This window comes from Plectropomus leopardus, chromosome 19 (genome assembly GCF_008729295.1).
Source record: "Plectropomus leopardus isolate mb chromosome 19, YSFRI_Pleo_2.0, whole genome shotgun sequence".
In the NCBI taxonomy this organism is placed as follows: Eukaryota; Metazoa; Chordata; class Actinopteri; order Perciformes; family Serranidae; genus Plectropomus; species Plectropomus leopardus.
Window position 1 is genome coordinate 1,616,068 of NC_056481.1, and position 19,400 is coordinate 1,635,467.

Consider the following 19,400-nt stretch of genomic DNA (forward strand, 5'->3'; position numbering starts at 1 on the left):
TTTGAATTCTTTAGGTACTTATGGTTTATTTCAAATACCTTGAAAATGGCAGAGAGGCACACAGGCTACAAGAATCTGAAGCTAGTCAGCCAATGAGCACCAGATATCACATGAAAAAAGACAAAAAACATATTTACAAATATAAATTAACACATTATTTTAACTCCAAAAGACACTGTGACGGCAAAAATGTATTAAAATGGTATAAAATTGGTAAATATAGGTGATAATGGGATGCCAGCTTACATTATACTGTGCGTAGTGCAAGGAATACTGTCAATAATACAAATTAAAATAAAATTCACATTCATAACAGCTTTGGTCCAAAGAAAGACGAGGACAGAGACCCTGACGGGATGTTGTGTATGGATGAAAAATCACAGACTTCACTTGATGTGTGTTTTTGAATATTTAGGTGAAACATGCTGCCCCGGATGAAGCCACATGTTTAGTTTGGATACAGGTCCGACGAGCACAACATGTCCTACTCAAACTAATCGTCATAAGCAGCTGAACGGTGGCAGTGGGCTGGACAGACTGGGAGGAACCTGAGGCACTGGAGAGGTGGTGTCGCACATCCATCTGAAACCCCGTTTCTGCACCCGCAACTAAAACACAGTCTGACGGGAGAAAATACGAAGGTAAAAACTGACTACGCAAAAAAAACCTCTGTCAATGTCCTCTTATTTGCTTTTTCTTGAAGCTGCACATTCGTGGTCTTTATCATTGGCTGGAGCTGTCACATGACCTCCTGAAATCACATGACCTCCTGAAATCACATGACCTCCTGTAATCACATGACCTCCTGAAATCACATGACCTCCTGAAATCACATGACCTCCTGTAATCACATGACCTCCTGAAATCACATGATCACACATGAAAATCCATTCACATGTTGAGCAAACTGATGAAGACCACAAGGTGAAGCTGCAGCACAAAAAAGCAGGTAAATGGACTTAAACTGGCTATTGAGTCGTCTGTTTACTCGAGAGAAAGAATTAACTCTCAACTCGCCGACGTCCAAACCAAACTCCATTCAAAAAAGTTACAATTTAATGCCACTTGACTATTCTGTTATTTCTGTTTTTTCTGAGCAATTAGGAATCTTAAGTTTATGTTTTTGTTTTAAATGCTTCACTGCAAATCAGACTTCATTCAAAAAAGTTACGATTTAACTCCACTCGACTCTTTTCCGTGATCTTTGTGTTTTTTGTGAGGTACTGGGATTCTTTTTCTCTTCAAACCAAATTTAATTGATAAATGTCACCGTTTAATGCGACTTGACTATTTTCCATAATTTTTTTTTTTCTTAACAACTGGGACTCTTTTGTTTACAGTTCTTAGTTTAACATGATCCACCACAAACCAAACTCCATTCAAAAATTCACAATTTAAATCCACTTGACTATTCTCAGATTTCTGTGTTTTTTCTGAGCAACTGGGAATAATTTTTTTCAGTTTTTTGGTCTAAATGATTCACTAAAGACCCGTAAAAGTCCCCTGATGTGATGACAGCTGAGCAAACTGATGATGACCATGAGGTGAAGCTGGACTTTGAAGTGGACTGTATGTGACTACTAAGTTGTTGAAACGAACCAACATCCAAACCAAAGTCCAACCAAGTTATGATTTTACCCCCCCGACTACCATCAATCATTTCTGAGGTTGTTTTTATTTTGAGGAACGAGGACTTTATTTCTTTTGTGTCCAGTTTTTACTTCAAACCAATCTCCGTTTAAAAAAGTTCCCATTTATTGCCACTTCTCTATTCTCAGTGATTTCTGTGTGTTTTGAGCAATGGGGACTTTATTTCTTTTTTTCAGTTTTAAATGCTCAATTCTCCACCGAAAACTATTCAAAAAGTTTATAGATTTGGTCCTCAGTGGCAGATATTGCTAATAAAAGTTTGTGGATTTATTCAGAGAAACAAGGACTTTGTTTCTTTTGAGTTCAGTTTTTAACACCACCACACACCAAACTCCATTCAAAAAAGTGATATATTTATATTTAGGTCTCAGCGGCAGATACTTCTAATAAATGTTTGTGGATTCAGTGAGAAACTGGGATTTTGTTTTCTGGAAAATATTGTGGTTATTTGTCGTATTAATTATTAAATTCATCACCACAAACTGAAATCTGTTCACCTCCGTTGTATTAAAGCGGAAACGGTGATGGAAAAGAACTGCGAGGAGAAAATGGTGCGATTTGAACTGATGCTGGTGTTCGAAGACCGTTTGACCGACGTCAGGCCTGCAAACCGTGTAATCCTGAAACCTTGATTTTGCCGCTCGGCGCAGACTGCGTGTTAGTGTCGGGTGTAAACGGAGTCTAAACTTCAGGGTTCCTACTTTGTTTCAAAGCAGATGATGTCTCCACTGTGTTTCTGTCTTCTACTACGTACGCAACATCACCGAATAACTGGAACCACAAACTGTATCGTCTGTTCGCACAGCGCACAAAGTTCCCGGACTTTTTTTGTGCATTTCTACGTAAAAAGAGCCGAGAGCGTCTGGATGGCGGGAACCCTGAGAGCTGCGGGAGGAAGTGTTGCGGGACAGTTCAGCTCAGCTCTGCAGACGTCCTTCAGTGATTCCGTGAATTGAAGAACCCCACGCTGGTTGGCGACTCCTTCACCGTCACCGTGATAAAGTTGGCCGTGACGTCGGTGACGAACACGTGCTCCAGGAGGCTCCGCGCCGGCCGCCAGTCCGTCTCCGTGTCCGACTCGGTGGCGTCGTTGCCGAGGCTGGGCCTGCTGTTGTTTGGAAACAGTGAGACGTTGTGCTCTGATTCGCTGCTGCTGGACTCGTCGGAGTCTCCGGTGCTCAGCTCGTTCAGGCTCCGGGACTGCGCGCCGAGCTTCCTCTCGCCGCCGTTTCCCCGACTGGAGCTGCTTCCTGTCATCTTCTTAGTGTCTGTTAACGTCTCCTTCGCCCTGTCCTCCCTTAACCGCCCTGGCTCTGCACCGCTGCCTGCTGCCAGCGCAGAACGCTGTCCGCCAGCTGACGTCCGAGTCTCTTTCATGCCAACTCCTCCTTTGACAACGACGCCGCCACCGCTCCGTAAGCTCGACCTGGACGCCGCAGCGCCGGCGTTGCTCCCCTGAAGGCTGCCGGCCGGCAGCTTGCTGACGCTCTGCAGGTTGAGAGCTCGGAGGTTGAGCGCCTGGTTGGCTCGGTCTCGAGGCGTCGGCGAGGGCGACACTTTGGAGAGGCTCTGCTGCTTGTGCTGAACCATCCCGCCGCCGTCCTGCCTCCTCTGGCTCAGCGAGGAGCGCTGCACCGCCGTCTGACCTCCACCGAAGCCGCTGTGCAAACCCAGCGAGCCGCCGCCTTGTTTGAGAGCGGACAGCTTGTAGCCGTCTCCTCTGCTGCCGCTCGTTTCTGAGATGGAGCGCTTCAGCTCGGACAGAGAGTTCTTGGTTTGCGGGGACGGACTGGTTTTGCTGTAGGTGGCGGAGGACGGAGACATGGAGCGGCTGGTCCAGATGCAGCTGAGGGATCCCGGTTTGGAGGCGGCGCTCTGGGAGAAGGAGCTGGAGGAGGTCTGGGAGGTGGAGGCGTCGTCTCTGGAGGTCCTGCTCAGCCCCGTGTAGGTGAAGCTGGCCGGCTGCAGCGGCTTCTTCACGCCGGGTCGAGGCTCCTCCCTTGGCGGTCTGAGCACCTGGTGGTGGCGAGGAGGAGGAGGAGGAGGAGGAGGAGGAGGAGGTGAAGGAGGTCGGCTCTTTGCTTGTCTTAGCGCCCTCAGGTCAGGGTGCAGCGGCTTCCTCCCGCGCTTCCTCTTGCGGGGAGGGTCGGGTTTGGCGAGCACGATCTGAGGCCTCTTCTGGGGGACGGGGTGGACGCGAGGGCTCGGCTTCGCCTTCTTCGTGTGCTCTTCGTCCTCGGAGGAAGAGGAGGAGGCGGACGATGTGAGGCCGGAGGAAGAGGAGGACGAGGAGCGGCTGTCTTTAGTGGCAGCGGGCTCAGGCTGCTGGAAACATGAAGAATAAATGAACTGAGGAAAAGATTCGTCTGAGCGCTGAAACACTGACGGAGAGAAACGTTACCAGAATCTTCCGCGGTCGTCCTCGCGGCCTCTTCCCTTTCTTCTGGAACAGAAGCTCCCGCTCTTGTTCTCTGACAAATATTTACACAAGGTTTCACGTTAAACACGCAGCTTTTGTTCCATATGTTAAAAAATAAACAGGCAGGCAGACTGGAAACGCTGAATAATGAACGCAAAAATCAAAACACGGTTCGAAGAATCTGGCTGTAATTTTAACCCTTTGAACCTTTGAAACCTACCTACCATATGAGAAAGTTATCAAAAGCAATAAAAAAAAATATATATATATATATATATATATATATATATATATATATATATATATATATATATATATATATATATATATATATATATATATATACATTTTTTTTAATGTTTTCAGAAGAAATCAAATGGATTTTTTAAGGTTTCAGGGGTTTCAATGTTTGTAAAAGGTGCTTCTATCTGAAATTGTCATTGGCAGCCAACACACAGTTATAACAAATACCACATTAACACACACACACACACACACACACATACACACACACACACACACACATTTATACACACACCTCTTGTGGAAAGCTGCCAGCAGCCTCGGGTCCAAAATATTTTCTTCTGGCTCCCAACTGTTGTGCCTGAAAACATCAGTCCAAATGCATTACATTAATTCTCGTTTTATGATCTTACATTAAGCTACATAGTAACATATTTGTTTATTGCACGTATATCTGTTCTTAATACTGTGAACTTTAGCACATTTATGCACAAAACTATGCAGCTCCTCATTGTCCATTCTTTTTGAATTTCTTCCATTTTCTTTTCACATAATCTAAAATCCTAATAAGATATAATTCTGCAGAATATGTAAACTGTGCAGCAGTAACAGTGACCAGCACACATGCTGGATGTTTACTGGTGTCATACTGGTCTGTACCATAATAACTGCTGAGTTCATGTGCATAAAATAAACACTGTATTTTATATTTCCAGTTAGGATGCAGGTGATCCGGTGCAGCTGCAGCTCGTGCTGCTATACTTGGAGCATATATAGTATATATACTGGTATATGTGGTATATATACTGGTATATTTGGTGCATGTACAGTATATATACTGCTATATTTGGTGCATATACAGTATATATATACTGGTATATGTGGTATATATACTGGTATATTTGGTGCACATACAGTATATATTTTGGTATATTTGGTGCACACACACACAGTATATATACTGGTATATGTGGTGCATGTAAAGTATATATACTGGTATATTTGGTGCACACACAGTATTTACAATGGTATATTTGGTGCACACACAGTATATATAATGGTATATTTGGTGCACACATATACTGGTATATTTGGTGCATACACAGTATATATACTGGTATATTTGGTGCATGTACAGCATATATACTGGTAAATTTGGTGCACACACAGTGTATATACTGGTATATTTGGTGCATACACAGTATAATATACTGGTAAATTTGGTGCACACACAGTGTATATACTGGTATATTTGGTGCACACACAGTACATATACTGGTATATTTGGTGCACACACAGTATATATACTGGTATATTTGGTGCACACACAGTACATATACTGGTATATTTGGTGCATGTACAGCATATATACTGGTAAATTTGGTGCACACACAGTGTATATACTGGTATATTTGGTGCACACACAGTACATATACTGGTATATTTGGTGCACACACAGTATATATACTGGTATATTTGGTGCACACACAGTACATATACTGGTATATTTGGTGCATGCACAGCATATATACTGGTAAATTTGGTGCACACACAGTGTATATACTGGTATATTTGGTGCACACACTGTATATATACTGGTTTTAGCATCAGCTGCTTGGTGTGGAAAAACAGCGGAATAACGAGCAGAAATGGCTGCTGCAGCTCCGAGTGTCCTCCGTGTTTTTATCCGTCAGTGTTGTAACGTTAAATGAGATTGAATATTTCCCTCCGGTGCGGTGAAGCCCCCCGGCAGCGGAGCGGACACCGCGGCGGAGCCCCGCATTGTTTGGGGCCATTTTTCACTGTTATGTGTCGTTAGCATGAGCGCGGCTAACAGTTAGCTCACTTACTTGGACGACCACCCTCTCCACTTGACCAGATACTCAAACTTTCCCTGAAAAAAAGAGCACAAAGCCGGTCAGAGCGCGTCCGGACACCGCACCCGGCCCCGCACAGCCCGCAGCCGCCGCCCCGCTTACCTTCCTGGGCCGTTTGCTGAGGATGCATTCCGCATCAAATACCTGGCCGACGGTGACCCCCTCCATTACTACAGCAGCCCCGAGGAACCAGCGCGAGAGCGGCTCTGACCCCACACGGCCACCGTACGCGCACCAGCAGCATCTCTCTGTTATACATTTGTTATTATAAACATGTTATACATACATTATCATAAAGGTGTTATACTTACATTATTATAAACATGTTATACATACATTATCATAAACGTGTTATACTTACATTGTTATAAACGTGTTATACTTACATTTTTATAAACATGTTACACATACATTATCATAAACGTGTTATACTTACATTGTTATAAACATGTCATGCTTACATGATAATAAACATGTCATACATACATTATCACCATATTTAGAACCTGCCTGTTATACATTCGTTATTATAATCATGTTATACATACATTATTATAAACATGTTATAATACATTATTATAAACATGTTGTACATACATAATTACAAACATGTTGCCCATACATTGTTCTAAACCTGTTGTACATTCATTATGTCTCGCGGTAAATCTGAAAAAAGCAAAAGCCAGAATAATAATAATAATAATAATAATGCGTTTTATTTCTAGGCGCCTTTCTTGACACTCAAGGTCACCTTACATCATCAACATAAAAGCAGACACAATATTAAAGAGACAAAATAAAATATAGAAATACAATATAAAATTAGACAGAGGTCAGGTGGGACTGAGTCCCAGAGCTGGAGCAGAGCGGCTGAATGCTCTGCTCCCCGTGGTAACAAGACGGGCGCGGGGGACGATGAGATGGATGGAGGAGGAAGATCTGAGGGTGCGGGTGGGTGTAGCATGTGGAGGAGGTCAGAGAGATATGGTGGTTGGTTGTGGACAGCTTTGAAGGTAAGGAGGAGTATTTTGTAGTTGATGCGGTATGTGATGGGGAGCCAATGTAGCTGTTGTAGAATAGGTGTGACGTGATGGATTAAAGGGTGCGTGTAATGATACGGGCAGCTGAGTTTTGGAGCAGTTGTAGTTTATGGAGGGTTTTATGTGGAAGGCCAAAGAGAAGAGAGTTGCAATAATCTAAACGGGAGGTGACCAGACTGTGAACAAGAACAGCAGCTGAGTGAGGAGTAAGAGAAGGACGAAGCCGGTTGATGTTACGAAGATGGAAGTAGGCAGACCGAGTGATATTATTGACATGGGAGGCGAAGGAGAGGGTGCTGTCGAGGATGACACCCAGACTCTTAACCTGAGGAGAGGGAGAGATGGAGAAGTTATCGACGGGTATAGAGAAATTATGGAGTTTGTTTAACATAGATTTTGCGCCTATTAAAAGAAGTTCTGTTTTATTGCAATTTAATTTAAGGAAGTTAGAGGTGAACCAGGATTTTATTTCAAGGAGGCAATTGGTGAGGGACGAAGGTGGGAGTGTGGAGTTAGGTTTGGCTGAAAGGTAGAGCTGGGTGTCATCCGCGTAGCAGTGAAAGTGAATATGATGTTTGCAGAAAATGTACCCGAGGGGGAGAAGGTAAATAATGAACAGCAGTGCCGCGAATCACTTACATAAGCTGAAAGCATCGATCACAGTGTTGGGTTAGTGTCTTACCCAGTGCACGAACAGTTTTGTTCCAGAAAAGAAAACAAAGCTCTTGTAATTATTGAAAAATAAAGTCAACGCTAAAGTCCAGTTTTGTTTAATGGCTGAATGTAATCTCCACAAAGCTGTTTGTTGTTATGTCAAATGTGAAAATTTTATGTAACTAAAATTCTAAATTAAATGCAACAATTTTGCGATGTAGAAATGTGATTTGATTTGATGTTCATTTAAAATTCCCGAGGAAAAAGGCAACGCCTGCACACTTACTCATGCCACACAGGTTTATTGAAGACAATATTCAGATTAAAACAGATCAAAATGTTGTCTTAAATAAACTTGCTCATGCATGCTGTTTTTTGGAAGCTTTGCACCTACGTGATGTTCATGTAACTACTAATATTTTCAAAATGGCGATGAAACACATGTCGAGATGACTGTGTTTTCATTGAGTGATGTTGTGCGACTTCTCCTCTGTCACACCAATGTCACCTTATTCCATTAAGCGTTTTTTTTTTCAATATTCACAATTTCAATTAGCGCAATTTGAGACTAAATGGAAACCTGCTATTGTTACCAAACACAACTATGTGCATAGAATTGTGAGGAATGGTTTCATACATGAGCTACATCATTGTGTTTCATGTAAAGTCTCGTCTTCAGGATGTAATTTACTTCATGAACAGTCAGGGAGTGCCACAAGGCTCTGTCCTGGGCCCTCCGCTATTTAGACTTTGTTTCACTCGGGGTCATCATCCATGTATTTTACCGACTTTTTAAGTGTTCGTTTTTAAGAATTTCAAGCTTCTGTGAGATGACAGTATAATGAAGGAGATAAATGCAACAAAAGGTCCCTGGACAGACTTATAGTGCCGACATTATAGTTGACATCTTAACCTCCACACTGCTGGAACGAGAGGCACATGGCTGTTGACACAGCGGAGTTTTAAATATAATGTAATTTTGAATATAAAATTATTGTATTTTTAAATATAGTTTTCTAGACATTTTTCCTAATTTATTTATTTGATAATTTCCCAACAATCCCCCCATCTTTTTAAAACTAGTTTAGCTAATTTTCTTGTCATTGCATAAAAAGTAATTGGTCGTGGCCTTTTCCCCCCATGTTTTAGGCAGAAATTAAATAATTTTGCTCAGGTTTTAAATGGTCAAATGGCTTGTGAACGGTGTCTCAAAGAAGGACAAGAAAGCTGACATCGATCCAGGTTTCAAAGATTTCATACTAATCTCCTGTTTGTGTTCAGGGTGCAGGGCTGTTCCATTAAAGTACAGCCAAAACCAACATGAAAGTCCAATATTGAGCAAATGACTGACATCAGTGGCTGTACTGGGACACAATAAAGAGCGAGGAGGATCATCAGCTCGTCACAAGACGGCGGATCTCTGCTCAAAGCAACCATGCAAGTTCTCCTGATCACAGCAGTACTCGCCAGTAAGAAATATTTTTCACTCTTTAATTATATTTGCATTGAATGAGATAAACTAAAGGCTGCTTAGTAACTGCTTCCACATATGCATGTTTAAAAAAAACCCATAAATTTTGTCTGCTGGTGGGTGACAATAATGTTGGATACAAAATGTTGCTTTAAAAAAGAAAATTAGGATTGTTATGACAGGTGATGATGCTGCAGGAGGAGGAGTTTAAGCTTTTAATCCTTTAAAACCAGGAACAGCATCGGGGTTTTTTGCATAGTGTTCACCTTCATAATAATTTAAACCTTTAAAACCTGATTTCTTTTAAAAATGACAATCAGCAATTAAACACGAAATGTCCCACAAATTGCCCTCCAAAAAAGTGCCAAGAAAATGACCTAAAACTTGGCTAAAAGTGTGAGAGAAATTATACTTTTAAAACTACATTAGAGTAAAAAATGTTATATTATGATTCATATTTATTGTTTTGATTTTATTTTAGCGCTTTTTTTCAGGTCATTTTCTGTTTTTGTCCCATTTATTTTCTTTCCCTTTTTTCTAGTCAGGTTATTTTCTTTTCTTTTCTTTTTTTTTTTTTTTTTTTTTTTTTTACAAATTTCTTGCTAATTTTTGGGTCTTTTCTTGTTTCATCTAAAAACATAACGGCATCATGACAAAAACCAGGCATGTAAAGGGTTAAAATTCTGAAAAATAAATTAATATTTGATATTTATGTGTAGGACTGATGATGGTTACAAAAATAAACTCAAAGAAAGCTGAAAATCATATTAATGTCTAATTTTTTTTAAAGCTTGATTCTGAAACATGTTGCGTGCAGAGCAGCGTTTGTAATATTAAAGCCCCTCAGGGTTAAAATAACAATATTGAAATACTTCAAACATTACATATGGTCATTATTTCTGTGACTCACTGTGAACTCTTTTCTTCTTCTTCTGTTCCAGCTGTAATTTTGTGCGGTGCCAGTTACGAGTTCGGCCCGCTATGCTGCAGCAATCCCATCAACCGGGTCAGAGGAAGGGACAGACACGGAAGTGGAGCATTCGGTTCCAGTCGGTAGGCTAGTTTTCTGATGGGTTATTCATCAGTCGTTCTCTTTGGTTTTTAATGGTTAAAAAATATAAAGATAAAATTTCAAACAAAAAAAGAGGCATTCAAACACTTAATTTACTGTGTGTGTCTTTGGTTGATCAAATATCTGAACCGATTACAATATTTTTTTTAAATAAATTGTTTTGAAGAATAGTTTTACTCTTACTCTAGCACATTTTTATCATATTTGGTTCCCAACAAAACACCCGTCCGACCAATCGTGAGCAGCTCTATTGAATGTAAGCGCACAGATTGGCTGTCACAGCTGTCAGTCACAGCAGAAAAGCCCCCTTTTGTATAATTTAATAACTCATTAAAACTAAATTTATCATAAAAACAAACATCAGGATGATGAGAACTACCTTTAGTGACAGAAATCATCTCTTGGAAACATTAATTTGACGTGTACTTTGAGGTTTTAGTTTATCCCATTCACTAATATTGAGGGGCGGGCTTTATGTCCTATACTGCAGACGGACAGCAGGGGGCGACACAAACTGAAATGTTACACTTTGGGGGATGTTTTCTTCAAAAAGTCAAGGGAACATGACTCATTGATCTGTAAATGGTAATTTTGTGCGTGAAGTCAAAACCTTTTTTTTTGTTCAGAGGGAGCAAAACCCACAAAGGGCTTGACATTGAATGTCCGGATGGTTCGAAGGTCTACGCTCCGATGGACATGACCATCACACGTCAGTCCCGGCCGTACGGCACCAACTCGGCCATCGACAACGGCATCGCCTTTACAGCCAACGATCTGCCAGGTTTCATCACACATACACAAAAAAAGGGAAATCAACTGTAAAAAAACAATAAAATCAACAAATACCAAATTAACGATAGATGATAAATTAACCCTTTAGAACCTGGATCGTCATCATCTTGTGCTGCATTCAGATGCTTTTCACTGGCATTTAAACCTCTAAAACCTGAGAGGACTGGTTTGCTTTCAGAAACACAGGAAAAAGCAACTTGGCGAAAAATGTCCTGCAAACTGTAAAAAAATTTTTTTAAAAAGTAAAAAAAAGTAACAGATGACAAGGAAATGATCTGAAAAAAGAGAGAAAATGTCAAGGAAACTATTATAGTTCTCTTTATTAAAAATTCAAAACTGGAACAAATAAGTTTAAGGGCATTTCTCTGATTTTAGGAAATATCCAGAATTTAGGACCTTCCAAGCACGTTCATTGGATTTTAGGACATTTTTTTTAGGATTTTAGGACATTTCACTGATTTCAGGACAATCCTCAGATATCAGGATTGTAGGACATTTCAAGGACTCGGGAGGTCTTAGGACATTTTTCAGGAATTAAGGGCATTTCTAGGATTTATGGACATTTCCAGGATTTAGGACCTTCCTGGGACATTTCACTGATTTTAGGACAGTGTTTTGATTTTAGGACATTTCTATGACTTTATATTAATTGGTTGTTTGTGTTTCAGGAGTGTCCTTTAAGCTTTGGTACATGCATCCAGTGAAGACCTCGGGGACTGTGCGAAAGGGAGAGCAAATCGGCACCATGCTGCCCATGCAGAGCGTTTACCCCGGCATCACCTCCCATGTTCACCTGGAGAAGGGGGACGAGACGGACCCGCAGAGCATCATCGGCACCCAGAATGCGCAGGCCAACAGGCTCTTCTGCAGCCACAGAGATTAGCCCCAGGAGTCTCTTTATCAGAGATTTCTGCATGCTTAAATCACGATTTAAGTGTGACAACGAAGGCTATCATCAATAATAAATAAAGAGCATCAACTGCATTTTTGGAGAGTTTTTTTTATTTGTTCATATTTAACCCTTTAGGGCCCGCTTTAATATTATACATGATGGTATCGCTCTGTGCACAAAACGCACTTATCAAAATTAAGCTTTAAAGTATATTAACATGAACATTGTGTTCTACTTTCATTTAATTAGGTTTTTAACCACATCAGTCCTCATCATACATATCAAATATTCAGTAATTTTCAGAATTTTAACCCTTTAAATGCCAGGTTTTTGTCATGATACCACTATGTTTGTAGATGGCAAAAAAGATGAATGAATGAATTATTTTCAATATATACATGCAAAGTAGACTTCTTTAAATAATCTCAGTCTGGGATCTGTCAGTGTGTGAGTGTAGCTGCTGACAGTCTGGGATATGTCAGTGTGTGAGTGTAGCTGCTGACAGTCTGGGATATGTCAGAGATCAGCAGCTACATTGACTGTGACAGGTCACCTAGTGGAAATAGCATGTATTTCCTCCATATGCCAAATATGGTCAAAATGACCTCATCAGGTGGAAAATAGTCAAAATGACAAATTCAGAGTCAAAAGCCCAGAATGACACCCAGAAATAATACAAGTCCTGTTTTTCTGCTCTGATGGCTGTGGGATCAAAAATGTCAGTTTGAATGGGTTTCAATGGAGCATTTTTGGACCTGAACAGTCTGAATGTAACTATTTAGTTTCCACAGTGTATTTTAGACTTATTGTAGGAGCTGAGCTGCAAATTCACTGATTACACTCAAATACACAATCTGGACTACATTTAGGACATACGCATGAACACAGCCACAATTATCAAAATAAATAAATAAATAAATGAATAATTAGTTTGTGTGTGTGTTTGTTTTTTATTACGTTTTTATTTTATTTTATTTTTTAGAATACTTGCCATATGGAGAAAATAAATGCTATTAATTTATTATGATGTTATATTATTATTTGGCATATCCCAAGCTGTGATTATCAGAAATAAAAAATTTTAAAAAATTAGCATGTAGCATATTGAAAATAATTATTTCTTTCATCTAAAAACAGTGGAATCATGGCAAAACCCGGCATTTAAAGAGTTAAAATTCTGAAACTTAATGAATATTTGGTATTTATAATTAATTTATAATTTATAATTATTTATAATTATAAATAATGAAGGACAAAGAAACACACACACGTAATAGTGTTTAATCTGCAGCCAAACCTGCAGGACAAACAGGAATTGAGGGTGTGTCCTCAGGTTAGATGTGTTTCAGGAGTAATTTTATTTAATGTCATTAAAGTCAGTGGTAACGTCTCCCTCGATGGAAAAACTGTTCAAAGCAAACCCATATTGTGTGAGCATTTGACACTGCACAAAAATAATAATATATAAAAATCAATGTTGCTTCTAATCAGTGACATATCCCAGGCTGTGATGATAAAAATAATTTAAAAAATCTACCTAGCATGTATATATTGAAAAAAGGTGCGTTTTTTTCTTCCAGAAACATAGTAAAAAAAAATTTTTTATGTCATCCTATTCTATTCTATTCTATTCTATTCTATTTTATTCTATTGTAATATATTTCACTTCCCTGCATCCACGGGCAGTCAGTCAGTGCGGAACCTTTGTCCCTGCGTGTATGAGGGGAGCTAATTCTGTGCTGCACAGGTGTTATGTATGTTTCCGTCAAACATGTTTGGTAATGTCTCTCCTCTTCTTTCGTGTGTCTCTGTCCAGCCGTGAATGACAGTGGAGTTTTTCTTCTTCAAAGGTAACATCGTGTTATTTTTTAATTATTATTATTTATATTCATTTTAAAAACCGTGTTTTATTATGAAGTTAGTCGCTCAGTTAGCATGTTAGCTTAGCTCAGTTAGCACACCGGTGACTCCTGCAGGTCAGATGTCTCAGCTGCTCTTAGCTCGTTTTTTAAATCACAAAAATGAACATAAAATAAAAAAATATCACATAAACAACGTGCTCATTAAATATCCACGAAGCTAAACACAAACTTTAAAGTCGTTTTTACCCGATAACTGTTTTATAGCTTTGCTTAAATGCCTTGTTTATCTAGCTCGCGAGCATCTTTTAAAAATATGATAATTTAAGACTTTGATGCAGTTTCATAAATGGACATAGATAGTACAAAATAAATAGAGAAATTATAATAATCGACAGTGTCCTGTGGTGTATTCGGCATTCTTTGATCTACCAAAATATGATTAAAATGTCTGTTTCAGTGAGTAATCTCAGTCACTTTGCACTGATCACTACAGAGAAGTTAATCCACGTTTCAGGCTCAGTCCGTTTACAGCATGTTGCTGCTTCGAGAGAAACAAATGCCGAATTTAAGATTGGCTCTTATAAAGGCGAGAAAAGTACAAACTCATATAGAAACAGGCGTGTCACGTATGTTTGTAAACGTTTGACATTAAAATTTAACATTTTTTTAAAGGAGTTTGGTTTGTAGCGAGGCAGCATTAAAATGCTACTTTGTGATTGGATAATAGTTTTAGTTCTTTTTAACACAGACAGTAAGTCTGAAATGTAGAGCTGTAGAAGTTAGATAACTGATTGAATGACAGAAAATGAATGAATTGGATATAATATTATTATTATAAAAAATCATTTAAAAAGAGGAAAAGAGTTTTTGAATCTCAGTGAGTTTACCTGGTTATATAAATGATATATATATATATTTTTTTTATTCAGCGTGAGGTGGTCATTTTTTTATATGACAAATTATTTATGCATGATTGAGAGTGAAACAACACCAGAAAACACAAACTTTTGGATTTTATCAGCTGTTCAGCGTTAAAGTAATGTGCAGTCCCATCTTCTTTTTTTTAATGAATGACCTCTTCTTAAAAAGAAAAAAACATAAATTAACATAAAATAGACAAGAAGGCAGGCACAATAAAGGACAAATAACAGCAGTTATTACAACTAACTCGTAATATATGTATAATTATAATATATGTATGTATATTTTTCTCAGTTCCCATCCTCAGACTTTGTGGATATTTTTCTTTTTTCTTTTGTGTGAGTGGTGAAGTTTTCTTGCTGGTGTTTGTCCTACGTCAGAGTGAGCGTTCCCTCTGTGACCGCAGGTACCCGCCTTGCTGCTCGCTGCTCCTGCTGCGTCCGTCCTCTTGCTGTCTCAGGCCGCTCCGCTTTCGTTAACTCGATGTAGTGCGGCTACGCTCCGGTTGCGATCGCTCAGGTCGCATGCTCTGCCCTCTCAGGCTGAGCACCTCCTGCGGGAGAGGAGGCTCCCGCCGCGCCTCCCACAGCAGAGCCGAGGCGCCAAGAGCCGGGGAGGAAGTCCAGGAGCCAGGAGGAGGAGTGGAGGAGGACCAGGAAACAAGACGGTGTGTCTGTACAATCGCCGCGCCGGGCGTGGGCATGATCGGCCTGTCATTACGCTGCCGTGCCGCTCTACAGACCTTCTGCAGGTGAGCATTCACGTCGCTGTTCCAGTTCCCTCAGATACCTAGGAAAGTCCATGGAATTTCCACAATCACATTATTCCAGACTGGAAAAGTCATGGATTTCACAATCACATCTTCCCCGACCTGGAAAAGTCATGGGATCAGTATTAATCACTCAGAGTTTTGGGAATATTTGGAATATTGGGGTGTGGGGGGGGGGGGGGGGGGGGGGGGGGGGGGGGGTGGGGGGGGGTAAAATAAGGGGGGGGGTTTATAAAATTGGGGGGGGGGGGGGGGGGATGTAGCTTCAAAATGCATTCATATTACTATCAACAAGTTTCTAAATTTTCTCCCCGGCGTCCGTCTCCATCCCTTCATGTCTGATCCACGAGACATGTCAGAATACTTTTTTAACACTTGAAGTACTTTTAGGGTTTTTTAAATTTTTAAAGAAAACATTGCCCTTTTTCCAATCCTGCAACCCATTTTTTCTTAGAATAAATTTGTGATTTTTTCTTTGTCTTTTTTTTTTTTTAAATTATTGCCGATTTTTCCTTTTTTCCTTTTTTTTATTGAAATGTTTTGCTATGTTATGCCTTTTTGTGATTTATTTTTAGAAAACCTTTTTTTAAAATTCTTTTTTTTCTTTAAATGTTTTGGCAGTTTTTTAATAGAAAACAAATTTGGCGACCTTGTTTTTTGTTCAGCGTCCGGGGCTCGGCGCACGCGGTGGCCGGGCACGACGTGATCAGGTGAGACTAGGAAGCCGGTGAAGGAGCGCGTCCTCAAGATCACTCAACGCGACACTCACGCCAGCAGGCAAGTGGAACTCAGACCGAGCATACGGAGTTCTACGTAAGACCTGCGTCCTCCTCCGACGCCAAAACTCCGTCCGTCCAATAAAGAAAACTCATCTAAACCACAAATTATTGTAAGCAAGGTGAGAACGATCCTGCGCTGAGTCTGAACTTTGATTCGTTTTGTTTTTCGATCGTTGTTACACAGGTGGTTCCAGGTGAGACGGCTTTAGCTTTCTACAGAGCGAAAGAACCCCACGAATTAAACCGAATCATCGGCATCTCCAACCTACAACGTGGTGGCCCTTGACTTGAGGCCGGACATTACTTCAACCTGATCCAAGTAGTCTGGTTTGTATACTGTTTATATTATTGGCTGTTATATATATATATCTGATTATGTATTTGCCATTAGTAAATGTATTGAAATTATGTTTACTTATACATTTTATTATATCTAATTATTTACTACAAGTTTGATGCGTCCTTTGACTCTGTTATTATTATTATTATTATAATTCTGATTTTTTTAAATCAATTGTAATTAATTATAGCCCTTAATATATTCTCTTTTATTTTTGCTTATTTTTATTTATTTAGTTTCGGTGATGTTCTCCTTCTTTCTTTGTATGAATTATTATTATTATTATTATTATGATTTTAATTATTTCTTTTATTTTCTAAAAAAATTCCTTTTAAAATAATAAATTTAAACATGTTAAAAGAAGCATTACACATACCATGTTTTCCGTTGTCTTTTAAAATTAATGTTTCAACAATATAAACATCTGATATAAGACCCGACGTAGTACTGATGGTCGTATTAATTGTTTATTATTATTATTATTATATTATTATTATTATTATTTGTTGTAGAACTACATGTATAATTACAATGATTGTTTTTCCTTATTTTGTTTTTATTTTATTTTATTATTTTTTAAATTTTCTTTATTTACTTCAAGTGTGTTCTTCTTGTGTTTTTTGACACTATGATTTTGTTTGTTTTTTAATAGAAATGAAGCATGAAAATACTCGTGTTTCTTTTCTTTAAATTAAAATCACATCGTCTGCGTTCGTCCGTCTGCAGTGTTTCTGCTTCGAGGAGCAGCGTCTGAACCCTCACGAGGAGGTGGACATGCCCGTCTTCTTCTACATCGACCCGGAGTTCGACGATGACCCGCGGATGGCCCGAGTGGACACCATCACTCTGTCCTACACCTTCTTCGAGTCCAAAGAGGGTCAGACTCTGCCTCTGCCCGGATACAGCTACAACTGATCGTCCACACCGAGCGAAATACTGAACCGGCAGCCCGAATCTTTTTCAGATGTCACTTTAATCAGGAAAAAAGGAAACAATTATCCAAAACCATCGTCTCTGAAACTGAAGGGGATTCAGTCTGGGATGGATTAGCTCCCCCAAAAAAACTGAAAAACAAGATTTATTTTGTTAAAATCAAACAAAAAGGTCAGACATATCTTTTGTTGGTTTTAGTGGCTTTTGAGGAAATAAGAAATTATTAATTTAATTTTGAGAGTTAAGTTGAAATATTTTAAGAAAAATGTGCCATACTTTTCCAGAGAAAAGTCAAAGTCCTGATAGATTTTAAAATGAGGTGAGAGCAATGTGAGGTTTCACTAAAAAACACCTTTATTATTAGAAATTTGGGGATGTTAAAAATGTATCTTTTGCAAGTGAAAATATTACGTGGAAGTTGCAGTATGGAGTGAAAATAACACAATTTTGCAATTGAAAAAAGTCAGTTTCAATTTTCCCTCAAATATTTTAACTTAATTCTCTAAATATCAGATTTATTTACCTGATAGTGGCCCTAAACTCTGTCGTACAGAATGAAAACATCCTGGAAATCCTGGAATTCTTCAGCTTTCCAGACATTGAGAAGTCCTGGAGATAATTTTTGATGCCTAAAAAGACCTGAGACAGATTTGAAATATCAGTCTTTAAATCCCTCTCAATCCATCGGCTGATATTTGAAATAAACAAGATTTTGGGGTGTGACGTTTGTGAGAAAAAGTGCGATGGACGAGTTTTTTCTGCATTTCACTGAACTGACGAACAAAAACCGTCTGAAATTCGGACACGTAACTTTTTCTTGTGCCGCTGAGAGACGTTGAGACTTCAGACCTTGTTTCTGTGCGTTCTGACGCCTGAGTGAGACTTTATTTATAAATCAGATAACTGTAAAAAAGACTGAACATAAATCAATAAATTCTGATTGAAAACAGAATGTGGAGCTCTGCAGAGGTTTCACTGAGCTGACCGATTTAAACCGAACAACGAATAAAAGGTGCGAGACTGTTAATGTGACGAATACGAAGGTCAGTGTTTAGGATCCATGTCAGTTTTTTCTTTTCTTTTTTCTGTTTTTGTTTTATGAGCTCTGATTTCTAATTTCATGAAGGAAAATGAGACAGCAAGACGATATTTTTTGTCCTTTTATGTTTGTTTCTCCAAAACAAACTCAACAAAAATGCAACAAAGCCAGAAAGGGGAAAAAATAACAAGGAAGGAAATATTAAAAAGCCTTTAATCGTTAAAAGTGCAAACATGTTTCGAACCCTGCAGGTCTTATTAGGACTATAAAAATACTCTCTTTGTTGTCCTTATTGCCATCTCACTTTTAGATTTTAGTCTATGAATTATTTTATTCATATTTTTTAACCCATTCACTGGTGCTTTTCATGATGTGTCCTGTTAGCGTCACATTGAAGTGTGTCACTAATTTAGTCTGTAAATAACTTCAAAATAATATTGACCAAATAATTAAGAAATGAGATGACTGATGTCGTGTTTTCTCTTTACTTCACAGTTTGCTTCAATTTGTTTTGAAGAAACAAACACATTTCAGTTTTACTTTTTAATTGTTTTTATTTTTACAGCTCCCCTTTTTAATTTATATGTTTTTATTCCCCTCAATTTGAGGGTTTAACTCTTTATCTGCCTTGTTTTGGCCACCAGGTG

The 19,400-nt window shown here is 39.1% G+C and overlaps 2 protein-coding genes and 1 pseudogene across 4 annotated transcripts; 2 read left to right on the top strand and 1 right to left on the bottom strand.

The window, feature by feature from the left end:
* Nucleotides 1-6,357, bottom strand: LOC121959232 (chromobox protein homolog 2-like). 3 transcript variants are annotated; one of them, XR_006106885.1, is made up of 6 exons: nucleotides 6,292-6,357; nucleotides 6,163-6,206; nucleotides 4,608-4,673; nucleotides 4,052-4,121; nucleotides 803-3,975; nucleotides 1-748 (listed from the first exon to the last, which is right to left on the bottom strand). XR_006106885.1 is itself a non-coding variant. In XM_042508459.1 (5 exons), exons 1-5 carry the CDS (start codon nucleotides 6,355-6,357, stop codon nucleotides 2,587-2,589), a joined length of 1,632 nt encoding a protein of 543 aa, XP_042364393.1. In that variant the 3' UTR covers nucleotides 1-2,586. The 3 variants fall into 3 exon arrangements, 2 of the variants coding, with proteins under 2 accessions (XP_042364393.1, XP_042364392.1); XM_042508459.1 differs by having other exon boundaries at nucleotides 1-3,972; XM_042508458.1 differs by having other exon boundaries at nucleotides 1-3,975.
* A 2,887-nt stretch (nucleotides 6,358-9,244) lies between these two features.
* On the top strand, nucleotides 9,245-12,202 carry LOC121959234 (leukocyte cell-derived chemotaxin-2-like). Its single transcript, XM_042508460.1, has 4 exons — nucleotides 9,245-9,352; nucleotides 10,296-10,407; nucleotides 11,053-11,207; nucleotides 11,887-12,202. Exons 1-4 carry the CDS (start codon nucleotides 9,319-9,321, stop codon nucleotides 12,099-12,101), a joined length of 516 nt encoding a protein of 171 aa, XP_042364394.1. The 5' UTR covers nucleotides 9,245-9,318; the 3' UTR covers nucleotides 12,102-12,202.
* Nucleotides 12,203-13,932: 1,730 nt separating this feature from the next.
* On the top strand, nucleotides 13,933-17,906 carry LOC121958977 (annotated as a pseudogene).
* The last annotated feature ends 1,494 nt before the right edge of the window (nucleotides 17,907-19,400 follow it).